Source organism: Temnothorax nylanderi, unplaced genomic scaffold (assembly GCF_030848795.1).
Source record: "Temnothorax nylanderi isolate EJ_2023f unplaced genomic scaffold, tnyl_v1.0 TNYL_tig0191_pilon, whole genome shotgun sequence".
Taxonomy (NCBI): domain Eukaryota; kingdom Metazoa; phylum Arthropoda; class Insecta; order Hymenoptera; family Formicidae; genus Temnothorax; species Temnothorax nylanderi.
In genome coordinates this window covers 315410-330629 of record NW_027249253.1, presented here as the reverse complement: position 1 = coordinate 330629, position 15220 = coordinate 315410, and the positions used below count along the sequence as shown (strand labels likewise).

The 15220-nt window shown below is 37.2% G+C and overlaps 1 protein-coding gene across 5 annotated transcripts; it reads right to left on the bottom strand.

Annotated features, from left to right (window-relative positions):
* Positions 1-51: 51 nt before the first annotated feature.
* LOC139778661 (uncharacterized) lies at positions 52-14628 on the bottom strand. Of its 5 annotated transcripts, XM_071716718.1 has the most exons (6): positions 10788-11090; positions 10632-10695; positions 7317-7811; positions 5157-5436; positions 4064-4699; positions 52-3967 (listed from the first exon to the last, which is right to left on the bottom strand). In XM_071716718.1, the coding sequence occupies exons 3-6, from the start codon at positions 7489-7491 to the stop codon at positions 3043-3045; spliced, it is 2016 nt and encodes a 671-aa protein (XP_071572819.1). In that variant the 5' UTR covers positions 7492-7811; positions 10632-10695; positions 10788-11090; the 3' UTR covers positions 52-3042. The 5 variants fall into 5 exon arrangements, with proteins under 5 accessions (XP_071572819.1, XP_071572822.1, XP_071572818.1 ...); XM_071716721.1 differs by lacking the exons at positions 10632-10695; positions 10788-11090 and adding an exon at positions 14610-14628; XM_071716717.1 differs by lacking the exons at positions 10632-10695; positions 10788-11090 and adding an exon at positions 11098-11513.
* Positions 14629-15220: the final 592 nt, after the last annotated feature.

Genomic DNA, 15220 nt, shown 5'->3' with positions numbered 1-15220 from the left:
TTAGAAGAGAGAAGAAAAGAGGAGGAGGGTGAGATAAGAAACGCTTCCATATGACGTTAATAATAATTTAATTATTTATCGTAAAAATGCGCTATCCTCAAAGACGTTTACGCAAATCTATGCAAATAATCCTCGAGTTAATAATTCCATCTGGAGAATCGTCAAATAACTGTTGCGATAAGTTTACGTTCGTCTTTGAGACTGGGATCTTGTAATTAAGAACGTATGCCCAAAGAATGCGATGGTTCTAAACGATTTTGGCAATAACATTCTACTTCTGTCATCTAAGGAATTTGGTTTAACTTGGCTTGGCTGACTCTCGACGGAGATCCCACGTGGATCCCGCGTCTCCAAATAATCACGAAGTGCTCGTTAATTACACGACTTTTAATTAGACCGAGACTTACATTCTCATGCTGTTCAGAATAAACCGTACGTAACGTCGTAGTAAAATATATGTCAAATATTCATTGGCCTTTCTTTTCAGCTTACACGTAAAATTCCATACTCCTCGTACGCGAGAGCGATCCACACAGTTTGTAACACGAAATATACAGGGTTGTGTCTCAGGCTCTCAAAGAATATTTCAGAAATAAATCTTTTAATAAGTTTGTAATCGACTTTGCGAAACCGAAAAGTTTCGACAGATTTCTCTTAATATTCCCGTTAAGAAAAATTTTTCTAAAAAGTTTATCTCTAAAATATTATTTGGTAGATCTGGGACACGCTATTTATTATTAGTCCGCGTTCGTTTTTATTATTATGCGAATATTTTGGTTCGCGCTCGTTCGTCTTGCTTCCGCATAAGCTGCTACGTCTCATATAGGACAACGTAAAATCTATGGCGATCGGACCGTCGGTGCGGGAAGTAGAGAAGTTCGTTTCGACCCTCGGTTAGCACAGAACGGATTTGGCACTTCTTGTAAGACAGGCACACGCGTTACTTACAAACAGCTAATGCCTTGTGGTAACACATTCGTAAGAAGGGACAAGCGTCATACAGCGTCACCACGAAAATACATTCATCCTCTCTTTCGGATATGTCCTTAGCTCTTTCACCGTGTTTATACGGCACTTGAAGCTTCATGCATCTTTAACGTACATCGATTCGAACGAGACGTGTCACACATTCGCGATCGATCGACGTGTGCAACGATGCGTGGAAAGAAGTTACCCCGTGCGGTGAGCGCGCGCGACTCTGGTAAGATATGTACGAGTGCAACGCAGCGCAGTGCACCATTAATTGCACGACAAATATTACCGAGGTGCGGAATTCGGATTTATTTCTCACACAATGCTCGTTCTCTCGCGATTATTTCTTCGCCGTTAAACTACACAAATGTAATAGAGTGGATACAAATATCAGCCAACTGTCAAAAATTGTATCTAGAATTGCGCGAGAATGCATAACACTTTAAATACCATAGTAGACATACTTTTTTATAAATTTTGTATGTCTTTAGCTTTTTGTCTAATAATACTTTTGCAGACGTGTGTAACATCAGACGTTTCTTATCCATAATTTTTGACATTTAGCTTATATTTAATTTCCATTCATTAACAATAAGAACCTCGCCCATTTTATTAGGGGGTTTTGAGCCATAAACGCACACACTTGACGTTTATATGCATTTGTAGAGGAGGTTGACAGAAATAATAATAACATAGTCTCAAGTCTCAAAAACGTGGGAAAAGATACTTTCATTTTCTAGAGTGTGAATTTCGCATATGTAATATTAGTTGGCACTAAAAACGTTACAGTATTTAACTTAAATATCATAATATCATTAATTTTATATAAAATAATATATTTTATAATATCGTCCAGACGTCTTTGCGCCCAGGGCACAAAGACGTCTTTCCCGTAAACGAACAAACTTATGGGTTTGTTTGACTAATTGTAAGTCAGGCCTGGTTTGCACTTTTCAGCCGAAAGAAAAAAAACACTCAAACGCAAGAATCAAACTACCATCAGAGCATATTAGGTAATTTTTATATCATTTTCTGACAGTTCTGACGGTAATTATGAATAAAGTATTAAGACTGATAATTGAACCAGTCATAACTTCTTCCGCCCACCGTCTCAGAACTTAAACTTATTTTTCTAATAATGTACACAACAATACCTACAAAATGGCACATGATTCAATGTTGTGCGCCAATGGCCCATTTTGGGCAAGGTTCTTTTTTCTTAAATCAATAAATTTAATTCATTGATATCGAACCGACTATATTGCCAAGCTGTGGCTTAAAAAAAAATCTAGTCCCAGCTATTCTTGGTGAACGAAAGTATGTCCATGTATATCCACACTCAGGTCCCTAGTTCCTTGAGATGAGGCAATCAACTTTTGATATGTAACAAGCATATCAGTAGAACTATGCCTCACACATTTGCGCGTTAAACAGAAATCGATTCAAAATTGTCGCATGATAGTACATATATATTTAATAAAGCAATTAAGTTCGATCGATTATTGCGGAAAAGACACGCAAAAGTAAAACTCGCGGTAGTACGTCATGCAAACGCTCGTCGCGAGGTCTTACGTTTCTGAAAAGTTATTTAAAGAAACGTTTGAATATTTTCGCCGCTGTGTATTTTAAATTTGGGAGTCGCTTCTTCTCTAACGAGTTATACGTTTTGGTTAACCCTTAAGTGCATAATTTTGCACATATGCAAAGTGACTTTTCGATGCTCCGTGATCGCTCTCCCTTATGAAGTTCGAACTGAAAACGCGCGGTTTTGCATATTTATAAAGGGCCTTTTGACTCTTCTTTCCCTTTTGAATGGAAAGGCCTAAAGGGCCTTTCCATCTGTAAAGGGTTTAAATTATTAGTAAAGAAGAATTTTTTAAATATTTTTTTAGGATTTCTTAAGGAGCCATTATTTATTTAAATACTCAGAATGCCACGAAAAATTGCGCATTTAAGGGGTAAAAAAGTTGACTCCTTTCTGCGGCGATTGATTCGATTCATCGAAACACTAATGAAGTACAAAGTTGCGACAACGCGTACAGAGCCAAAACTTGGGTGAGTTCGCGATGTCTACTTCATGCAATGACAATACTGCTTCATGCCGCGATTTAGACACCTGGCGCTCACGGCATATGGGTTGATTCTGCTGACTTCGCTGTCGGATAGAGTGTAATTGTCGTCGCCGTGATATCTGATGGTTACCTCGAAGTTCCCGTTGCCGGGTGCCGTCTGAATCATATAGAAATACGCGACGCTAGACGGGCTATCGGTGCCGAAGTCGATCACTTGGCTCACCCGGTGCACCTTCTTCAGCTTGAGCCGCGCGCATAGTCGCCGACCCTTCTTGTTCTTGTAATTTTTCACGATGCTCTCAACATGATCCAGGAACTTCTGCACACCACCGGAGGCGATCCTGTCGTTGACGTTGATCGACTTGAAGGCCGTACAAGTGCACCAATGATAAGCCACACCCGCGTCCTGGCAGCCTCTCTCTCTGGGGACGGGGGTGAAAAGGGACTGACAGGTGGAACATCCCGAACTGGAATCAGCGTCGCCACCTCCGACGGCGAGGACATCGCGCAGCGTCTCGTAGAGATCGTACGGCGAGGTGAGTCGATTCTGATTCACCGCGAGGGCTCGATGGGCCTCGGGATTCTCCCGGCGGAACCATTCCGGCAGCCAGATGTAGATGTACGGCAATCTCTCCTCGTACCAGCCGACGAAGGTGTTGCGAAACTCACCCCAGCGCATGCCGTGGTCGCTCAGGAAGACTATCATCGTGTCGTTCAGTATTCCCTCCTGTTCCAGAAACTCGAATCTCTTCAACACACGATTATCCATCGACGAGATGCTGTTCATGTTATCATGGCTGATCGTGTTCGTCCAGAAGAAACCGAAATACGGCGCGCTGACGAAGGTCTGGGCAAAGTTCACAGCGTAGTCGAAGATCCGTTCGAAGCTCAACTCGGGTCCCGTACAGTATTTCATGTTGAATCTGTAAACAGCGCAAAAGGAAATCTCTTCAGTCGGCAAAAAGATCAGGTTTTTAGACGATATAGATATAAATAATAATTATATAAAACTTTGTTACCTTTTCTTGATTTTGAGAAGTTTCTCGCTGGCTAGCATGTACGGTCTCAAGTAGTAGTCCGTAGGCGGCTCGACGAAGCCGACCTTGAGGTAGTTGAACGTGTTCAGGATGGTCTCATCCTCGCCGTAGGCCGTGACGTAGCCGGCGTTGCGGAAGTTGTGCCAAAGGAAGGGGCAGTTGTCGAGTTTGTAGGCCACTGTCGGCTTGCACCGCGAGTACGCCTGCTGCGGCGTCTGACCGGTTAAGATCGCCATCAGATTCGGAAACGTGTTATCGCCGATCTTGTTGTAGCCCTTCAGCCCGATCCAACCGGTCTCGCGCAGGTATCGCTCGGTCTTCGGCATAGCCCGATAGAAGTTCAGCCGGCTGACGCTGTCGATGCCGAGGATGAGCACGCTTAACTTCCTCGAAAAGTTTCCGGATTGACTGCCGTTGTGATCTATGCGTTCGCGTACCTTCTCCGGGTTCAGGATCGCGTGAACGTTCTCGTACACCGTATTCACCGTAGCCGACAGCTTCGCGTTCTTCGTCTTCGTCTTGGGCTTCGACTTCGTCTTCGCCTTGCATGACACGTACGCCACCTCCACTTCGCGCGGAAGCATCACTTGTCCCGTGAAGTTCTCGCACTGCTTGACTCTATTGAGAAGAAATGATCGGCAAGTGTTTTCCAGGAAAAATCTTAATTGGCCAGTTAGGGGTAAACAGTAGGTACAGTTGTTGGACACTCTACAATGATTGGCCACATCTTAAAAAATTAAAGATTTTAAAATGTTTTTAATTATAAAAAAAATAATTATAATATTTTTGTATTTATAATTAAAAACATTTTAATAGTATTTCTTTATAATCTTTAATTTTTTAAGATGTAGCAAATCATTATAGAGTGGCCAACAACTGTACTGTTTACCCCCTATAGCTTACGACTTTAATCGTTTCAGATACGGTTTTTTTATTGCATCAAATAAATAGACAAATTAACTCTTGCCACTTAATTCTTTTCTGATTTGATTAAACTTTGTTTATTCAAAGCATCCGAATGTTTTAAGATAACACTGGAACTTTCAATGTATAGAGTGACGATAATAAATCTTACGATATCGTTGAGTCGTAATTGTCCTTCTTGGGTCTATCCACCTTGGGCCTGACTACAGACGACCAACAGCATGCGACATCGCTGTGCATGGTCTTTAGGGCGGGATCGAGGGAAAGAAACACGCTGCCGTTAGGTTCCCTCGAAATTTGCGAGAGTACACGATCGTTCGAGCATTTCTCCAGTTTTTCCTTCCTCACGAATTTCGCGATGGACGGATCCAGAGGTTTTTTGGACAGCATGTGACATTTCGGATTCCATACGAGATAACCATCCACCATGCCTGTTGCCAAACATAATCCGCTATAACACACCGCTGATTCCGTTGTCAAAAATAACTGGTAAATTTGATTGATATGTTTTAATTCTTGTATCCCTGATGGAAAATCTCAAACTTCATCAATTTTCTATGATTAGTTTTTGAGTTGTAAGCATTTGAAAATCTCCTTCACAAGAACAGTTTGTATGTTTGTCTACACGAGTTTGCCTGTCCGCATATGTAATTCTACAACATATTCAAGAAAATTAACCGAAAACGTTTTTCTTATAAGAATCGCACGCGCGGAGTCCTTTCGCTAGCGTAGCGTGCATTTTGTGATAACGAATAGACGACACTTTCGTAATGAGGAATGAAAGCTTTGTACAGCTGTATAGAAACATTTAAGATCTTCAAGATGTCGTCAATGGAAATAGAAACTTGTACGAAGATTTGTATAAAATATCCGCGTTCAGATATATACCGGTTTATTACTAAACCATTCGTTTCACCACATCAAATATGGTGTTATTTATAAATAGTTGACAATTGATGAAAGAGGACTTTACTTAATTCATCAATATTTCAAGGATATCGAAGAGAGAACTTATCGCAGTCAATTTTTGATATATTAATTTTTAAACACTGACCGCATTAGTAAATCTTCTTTTGAATTTTTCACAATATATAAGTTATAGCGAGTGTGAATGTAAATGTTCAAAAAAGCGATAAAAGTCTTACAGCAATAATCTAAACATTTGGTAACTGTTTCTATTTCTTACTATTACTTATTATTTTTGCGATATATTTTCGAGTTTATAACACAATATTATCTCTGGTTATATTTTTCTAGTTTATAAGATAATATTATCGATACATGCATATGAATCAGCGAATTATATAAACATATTAATATAGAATTGTTAATATAGAAAGTAATATATCAAAATTGTTAATATAAAAACGCTTTTTTTACACAAGTATGAATTTCGATGTTTCCTACTCTTAAAAAAAGGATGTAAGAGATTCAGTTCCGCATTTCCACGATGCGTTTTTTCATTTTCTTACTTCGTATTATAAGAGTAATTGTCTAAGAGAGTAACTGTAGAGACCATGTTTTGACAGCTGTCGAGCAGATTATTCCGTGTTACGGATAAATTTTGTCACCATAGAATACATCACCATACATCAGAAGATGCTAAATAAGTTTTTATAAGAAAAGTATTTTAAAAATTTTAATTTTACACCTACACATACTATGATTTCAAAATTCTTTTAGTGTATGTGATAAAGAAAGCTTAAATTGAAATAAATTAAATAAAAATTAAATAAATTAAATTGGAAAAAAAATTAAAATTTACAATTTGCAATGTGTTATACATATATTCTTTTAAAATCAGAAATGTGTTTTGTTTGTATCAATTTATCTTATTTTATACATAAAAATATTCACACACACATACACAGAAAGAGAGAGAAAGAGAAAGAAGGAGTGTGTGTGTGTGTGTGTGTGTGTATGTATTAAAGAATCAATGGCGTGTGTGTAACGCGCTTTGTAATGTCTACCCTGCAAATCAAAGTATGTTATTTTAGCTGAAGCTCTTCTTACATATTTTTTGCCATTTTAAATCACGTCATTTAATACAAAATTGAATTTAAGAAACGTAATTAACTTTTAATTTAATACGATTAAACATGTTAAATGACGTAATTTAACGTATAAAGAAATATATAAAAATAGCTTCAGTCACGTGTGTTATTTTTAGACGTTTATGCGTGTAAAAATTACACACTTGGCAGTGTAGTAGTAGTAGAATAATTGTGATGTTAGATATATGTATTGTATTAGTATTAATACCACAAATACCAGGATCCGAATAATGAATCGACAACGATAAGACTCTCACCTTCAGCGATGTTGTACGACTTGAAGGACGGATACTGTAAAACGTCGTATTCGTACTCGTCGCTACAAGTGAGGTAGAGGGTGACGACGATCAGACACGGCAGCAGAACCAGAACGAGGACGGGCCGTCGGCAGAAGCACTCGGTGAAGCGTGACCATCTCGCCTTCCACATCATGCTATCGTGGTCGCGCCTTTCTCGGGGTCACGGGAGATCAGAAGTGATCCCGCATGATCTCGTCGGGCTTCTGTCGATTTCGTTATATTTCGCGATCGGTTTATCCTCCACAAGGACGTCTCAACTGCTCGTCGCTCGTTTCCTGATTCTCTCGCACGACATCGCCGATCGCGACGTAGACATCGGTCTTTCCGCGATTCACCGTTCTCTTCGTCCTCAGCTTCTTCGTCCTCTCGACAAGGGAAGACGGTCATGGAGCAGCCGCCGTGCTTCGCGAGAATACTGACACGTGATTGACTATCTCGTTGATGAGTTTCGTTCTGAAATCGAGAGTCAGTCACTTTCAATGCTTTTCGTGAGAAGTCGGGCGTTATTTACTTATCAAAGATCTTTACTCCTTTGTGGTGTATATTATCTCTCTTTCGACTAAACTATAATAGAGCACATAAAACTGACTCCAAATGCAAAATATAGTTACGAAAAACTTGTTCGGGGCCAGTTTTATATGTGCGCCACTCCGTAGTTTAGCTGCGATATATGTATTAACAACTCGAAATTTCAAGAGATAACTTGTAATAGTCATTTATAATTGAAATTTATGAAACATAATTACGATGCTCTAATTTCCATCTAAATAATATCTATTATTCTTTTAATCAATGGTTTACTCGGTAAATTTTTCAGATCTTCATCTAAAGATTCGATAATTGAAGAAATTCAATAAAATAGTAAATTTTATTGTAGAAATAATAATAATATAAACAATTCACGCAATAAAGCATCGTCCGCGTACCTACCTTTAAGAATGCGATAATGATAAGAAACCATAGATAAAGTTTTATAACTATCCTATCTTAAGAAAAATGATCATTTTCGAAAACTAATTTTCCGATAAATCACTCCGATGACTTATTCTGAAACCAGAAAACCCTTGTTTAAGCCTTATAAAAAGGAAAGCTTCGAGCTGCGAGACAAACTTCTTTAGTTCCTCGACACGATGAAAACCTCGTCATACTGTATCTTTAAGCGTAGAGTAAAATTAAGTAATGTGTGATGTAAAGTTGACTGAATAAATCAATTTTTTATTGTAAGCAATTTCGCGATTCTTACAAAAGAAACAAGAACGGATATCCGGGAAAGCATTCGATAGCTAAAAATGACATGCAGAATTGTCACATCCTGTTTAAGCACTATTAAATTTCAATAGAAAATATAATAAATATAATAAAGATAATAGAACATGTCGCTCAATAAATCTTAATTCTTAAAAAAAGACATCTAAAAGGTCTCTCTTTTTTTAACTTTATCTTCTAGTTTTTATATATCGGTTTCTGTTTCACTTATTATTGCTTCTAGTTTTTGTTCGAAAAATAAATGATTAAAGATATTAATTTTACTGCGATAATTTGTTTCTTATTTCTTTGCGTTCCTAAATATTTTAGATAAAAATAATTAATATAATATTTCCAAAAACTGAGAGAGAGAGAGAGAGAGAGAGAGAGAGAGAGAGAGAGATTCTTTAGATTCCAAAAGAATCTCAAGAAGACGTAAGTGGTTTAAAACTTTAAAAGATACTTTATCATTAACTAGATTGATTTTTCTATGTCATCAGTTAAGGATTCAAGTGGCAAAACATCGAACTGATTGGATAAATGCCGCTTGTGCTGCGGTGAACTTGTACGTTCTTCTCTTGATAGGCCGGTGATTATGTGCGATATACAAAGTTCGTCATAAGCTGGTTCCAATTTCATTTCAACGGATGCGCTTCCGATAAGACCTCATCTCGCTCGGTTTCCGGTAGCCGAGCGTATTTACACATTCCGACCATCAATGTAATATCCAAACCCTTTTAATCATTTTTGTTTAATCTTTACTGCGCAGTAATTATGTGAACATAAAAATAATTGCTATTTCGAAAGTAAATAATATCAAATTAAAAATAAAAACAGAATAAATAAAAAATAATAATATAAAAATTAATAAATATAGAAGACTTTCTGAAACAAACATCTATTTAAAAGACAAAAATGTTAACTTAAAAAAAAATTATTTTTTTTTGTTTTAATTATTATCACATGAAATGTATTTTTATCTTTAATAAACGCGATAAGATAACGAGATTCCCTATCTACTATCTAGCGAAACCACTGCCGAGTCATGGAAACTTTTTAAAATAATTTTTATTATATTATTTTGTAACAAATTTACTTATCTATTTTATTAATTAATTTTATCAATTTCTTAAAATACAAGGATGTTCAATTTAAAAAAATTTCGTTCTTCTTTGAATACTGACTGTGAATTATGTCTGTTAGTTATATCCGCTTTGTCTCTTCACTATTCACAGAAAAATATTTTATCATTCTTTGCAATTCTCGTCTTTATTATAGATAATCTGTATGGATAATCTAATGACGCACCTCCCACTTATTCGTTTATACATCACAAGGAAAGAAAAACAATCATAGTAAAACACAGACTAATGGAAAGACAGGAATTTTTACATAATGCGCAAGTGTCACTCAGCACAAGTTATATATACACTCTATTATTGCGTAACGTTTAGCGAAAGAGCAGAAAAGTCGATAAAAATGATTGGAATAAACCGTAATCACAATAATACTTTTATTAGTTAAATAATCCGATATTTGAAATGATATTATTACTGTCCAGTAATTCGATACTCGAAACGTTATTATAGCTGTCCAACGCGGACTGAATAAAAAAAATTCCGTTCTCGATTATATCCCGTAGAAGAATCCACCAAGTCCCGCGAAACGGAGAAAACGTTCTTCCGATATGAGATATAAATGCTTCGGAGAGCGAATGACCAGATAAAATGAACCCCCTCCGCATCCCCTCCGTATAGGAAGCGTAGGTGTGTAATTGAATATCGGACATTGAATGATAGGCCACGTTGTGCGTTATAGTAGCCGACAAAAGTAGCGTTAAAATGTAAAGCGTGACACAAATCTGTTTCATAGATTCTAAGAACGAGTTCCGATAAATCGATATACGCATATTATAGAACAGGTGCACGTAAATAAATAATCCTGCGTATTTCGCAGAAGATTGCAAGAAAGTAGGGGTACTGTTAAAATTTATTATCAAAATAGATCGAAATTTAATTTTATACATACGAAATGATTCTGACTCGTACAATTTGGTTTTTCCTTAAAACGTTGTTGTTGAGTTATCAGAGATCTAAAATTAATTTTAATTTTAATCTTAAATCTAATCTTAATTTGCCAATTAAGCTTGTAAAACATGCAAATAAGTAACAATGATCTGATTACTTGACTTAATTTTACGATCAGCCTGATATAATCTTTGTAATTGTTCAACATTTCAATGCTCTCACGAACATGTGTTTATTGAAGGAGTAAACGAGAAACCTTGACACACACAGGAAATTAAATGGCAATCCATCAGACTGATGTCTCGCAAATTCCGGAACTTTTAAATCCCACCGGCACGTATCCGCAAGATTTGCACAATCCGGCGCTTTCGGCACAAGGACGACGATCGGTGCGTACTCATCTCGCCGTTCGCACGCGCACGAGAACGGCGAACGAGAAACAGTCTCGCGAGGTTTATTTCAATTACCTCTTGCACCCGCGTGTCGACGTACAAATGGGAGGCGGCCGATCCTGGCACGATCCGCGACCGTGTATCCTCCGAATGCGTCGGGATGCGGACGCGCGAGTCGCGAGCCGCGAGACGTTTATTCGCGTCCCGCGACGCGACTCCGTCGTACGCGCGAGGGGATGATGACGCTCGGCGTAACGAGCAACCACGGCACGAGGTCTCACCCCGCTCGCGGCGAGCGAGAGGGCTGCGGCGAAGTTTAATCGAATCGAGCTGGCCGGGCAGACCGACGCGCGCGCGTGCCACCCATGCTGCAACCAGGCAATTCCGTCGCCGACTGACGGAGATTCGCGCATACGTCGTCGTCGTCGTCGTCGTCATCGTCGTCGTCGCCGACGACGACCACCAGCGTGCCACCACTCGTGCGCCGCGCCGGTCTGCGCCCGCCGCCGACCCGACGCGACGCGACGCGACGCAACGCGACGTCGCGATGCGCGCGGCTTCTCACCGAAACGCATCTTCGCAATTGTGTTCGCAATTTCTGCTGACAATATTGCAAGTCTTCCAATTTACAAAATTTATTGTCTGTTTGAAAAATATTTGACTAATAATTTTGTTCGCCTACACAAAGGGGTGATATCGATTCCGCGAGATATATACCGTTAAGATAATAGACATATACATATATCGATTAAGATGCAGTGTGGCGTCTTTAGATTAAAAATTAGTCATACGTTACAAATATAAATAAGATTCATATTATGTATTCTTTAAAGTTTCAAACTGAAGAAATCTCCGTTTTACAATTATGACAACGCACTTATTTTTGTCTAACACGATTTTTTTATCTAAAAATAGTACGCGATACAATGTACAATAAGATAAAATATACTTGTCACTAGTAAAGAGGATGCTTCAAATTGTGAATGCATTTATATATTTAAGTTAATAGATATAAAAATTAAAAGCTTTTTGAAATTATTTCTTAGGCAGAAAAAGATTACTTACCACATAAAGAAAGTTTATTGTAAAATTAATTGAACGTTCTACTTTAAGAGAGAAACTAAATATGTGTGTCGGGATGTGAAACGCATTTATAAAGCTAGAATAAATTCTGACGGTGCCGGTAGTATCGATATTTTTGAATCCTTACTCCGATCAATATAAAATATTCAGTCGCTAGCGATACGTCTATTTTTAATGCTAGAATACAATATGAAGTATGCATGACGTGTTCGCGGTAAGTTATGTTGTTTGTTCGACATTCTCTGCAAGATTCTGATGTGAGATTCTCATTAAAGTCAAAAGGTTACGGATTACGCCATATGAGATATCGCTAACTTTGACTAATTCAATCTTGCGTAAATAAGACTGTAAATTTGATTGCCAATCAATTAATTTAATTTCTGATCGATTAACCGCACTGTAATTTGATTTTAAAAATTAAAATTGTTTTAATATGTAATTTGTAGTTATACAAGATTACACTAACATAGGAACGAACATGATATCGGAATATTGTCTAATGTTGAAGTTTATAAAATATCATTGCTTAATGATTTAAGAGCACTATATATTAAATATATATCTCTCGTTACTAAAATAATAAAATTTTTAAGGGGATGCTGGAGTGACGGCCGAACTTCCTCGATGTCGATAATGTCAAACATTTTTAATTCGGTTCTAATTCGTTTTCTATCATTTTCTATATTACCGGCCTATATCTGCCCTTGTCTAACGAGAGGCATCTGTCCTTGTTTCGATTGCTGCGCCATCTCTCGCTACACGCAATACTACTCCGCACGCATACATACATATGAGATTTTCAAGCAATTTTTTCTCTTATACTAAAGCTCGCAGCTCATTTCTGCAAGCACAACATTATTCTTTTTTGCAATTCCGAGGGCGCTGTATGCTTATTTTATACGTACAAAGTCTAAATTTTTATGTGCAGCAAATGTTGTCACGTCATACATATAATTTTTTTATTTTTTTTCGTTTTTGATGTAAAATCAACGCTAGCGCCCTCCGTTTTTGTGCGTACTTTAATTCTGTAAAAAAATTTTTCAATTCCGTAAAGCCAATTCAAAGTTTAGCATGTTCAAAAAAATGTCGGTAATTCTTGCCACTCCAGCAGCCCCTTAAGGAGTAACAAGAAAAAGTGGGCTTTGAGAGTCAAACGCGGTTAGTTGTAACATTTAATTAATAACTTAATACAAATTATTAATTAAAAATTATTTCGCCGCTTAAAAATTATCTTAATTTCCTATGTCTTTCCTAAGGCTTTACTTTGTGAATCTCGTATTCTCTAGACTTGGTTTGGTGAGTGGATTTTACTTCTCTTTGTCGGTTAGCCCCAATTTTTATTTCTAGTCCGAATAATTTGCAGACTATGAATATTAGCAGAATTCTTCTCATATTTCCTCTTGAAACTTACAATATCTTTGTACATTCAATTTTTAAATACTCACCTTATGCTCATCGGAGAGCTTGAGATTATTTAATTTATCACCTCGTCGCTGGAGATGGCTCAAGTAGAGCCAAAACGTACGATTTATAATTTATATTTAAATTATTAATTCAATGTTACACAATGTTAACTCATGCACAACTAACCGCGTTTGACTCTCAAAGCCCACTTTTCCTTGTTATTCGTAATTTTTATATTATATAGTAGTATATAGAGTACTCCTAATTTGTTCGAAAAACATTACTTTTTGCTTATATCATATTTCGCTTAATATTGATTGTATAATTTGCTTATCTATTTAAGTATGTTTAAAAGTAAATTTTATGTTACTAAAAATTCTAATTTTTTAGAAAAATTATAAAAATTTGTGATAACTGTAAAATTTCATCAAAGTACGAAATCATTAACAAACGACAATTATCAGAATTATATGAAATATGACCCGATATCTCCGTTATCCTAAATCAACCATGTTATTCAGCATGAAGAAGTAAAGCGGAATTACAGAAAGATATACGTACGAATCACACAATTAATCCTCCAGTCGTGCCATTAATAAGCGTCACGTTAATTTCTGCGTTGCGAACTTTCAACGTTAACGGGATGAAAAATGAGATCTCAACGTCCGTCGGTCTGTGCTCTAACGATCCGGACGGATTAAAAGTCGAAACGTGATAAGAAAAGACACGAATGCAATTATGGTCGAAAGTTAATTAAACCTTAACTTAATTTAACTTTTATTCTACAAAAGCGTGGATGTAATAGCTTAAAAAGCACGCACGGTACTGGCTTCTATCAATAAGATTAACTCTCGAGTATTATACACTGTGGTCTGGCAATTTCGATTATCTCCAATTTTCTTTTTACCTAATATCTAATTTAAAAGCATTTCTCGAAAACATACCGAAATATTGTTCAAACAATTTTGAATATACAAAATTACTTTTTCTGGAAAAAAAAGTTAAAGTTTCACCGCAGATTCCGAAGATGGAAGAGTTTCGATTACTGCGTGATGATCTAGAATTCTAGAGTTAAAATCTGTTCGCTGAACGTATCGTACCTGATGCTGCGGCACGTGTACACCGCGCCGTTCCAAGATATATCGTGCGGGCAGTTATCGACGAGCACCAGCGAAGCCAGACACGCAGTCGCGGAATTGCCCGGGACCAACATCAGCCGCAGAAACATCGGCCGACATTAGACTGCACAGAGGCACGCGATGTTGAGATTTTTCCACTTGCTTTCATCGTGTCATCGCACAGAATGTTGTCGTAATTTTTGTGTTTTTGAATATTCAAGTAACCCATAATTAGGCACAATTAACGGTTAATAATCAACACAATATATTCCTTCGTTGTCGACAATTTATTCAACTTATTGGGATTTTGCTTCTTTTGCTCATTATTGATTTCATACGATTATTTTGTATTGTTTTTATTCGTTGCCAGACAAAGCAGTCCTTATATGTGTCGACGTCGTCGATGAGACAATTTTTAATGCAAATGCTTACCTTTGTCGTCGCATTTGCAATATGAATTATCGGTGACTCGCTAATAAGATTCACGCTTGCTAGGTGCTGCAAAATGCACTCGTAACCGATATATTCATTCTTTTAAAACATACAGACTTAATTATTTTGTTATTATGTTTTGAATATGGAAAAATTCTGAA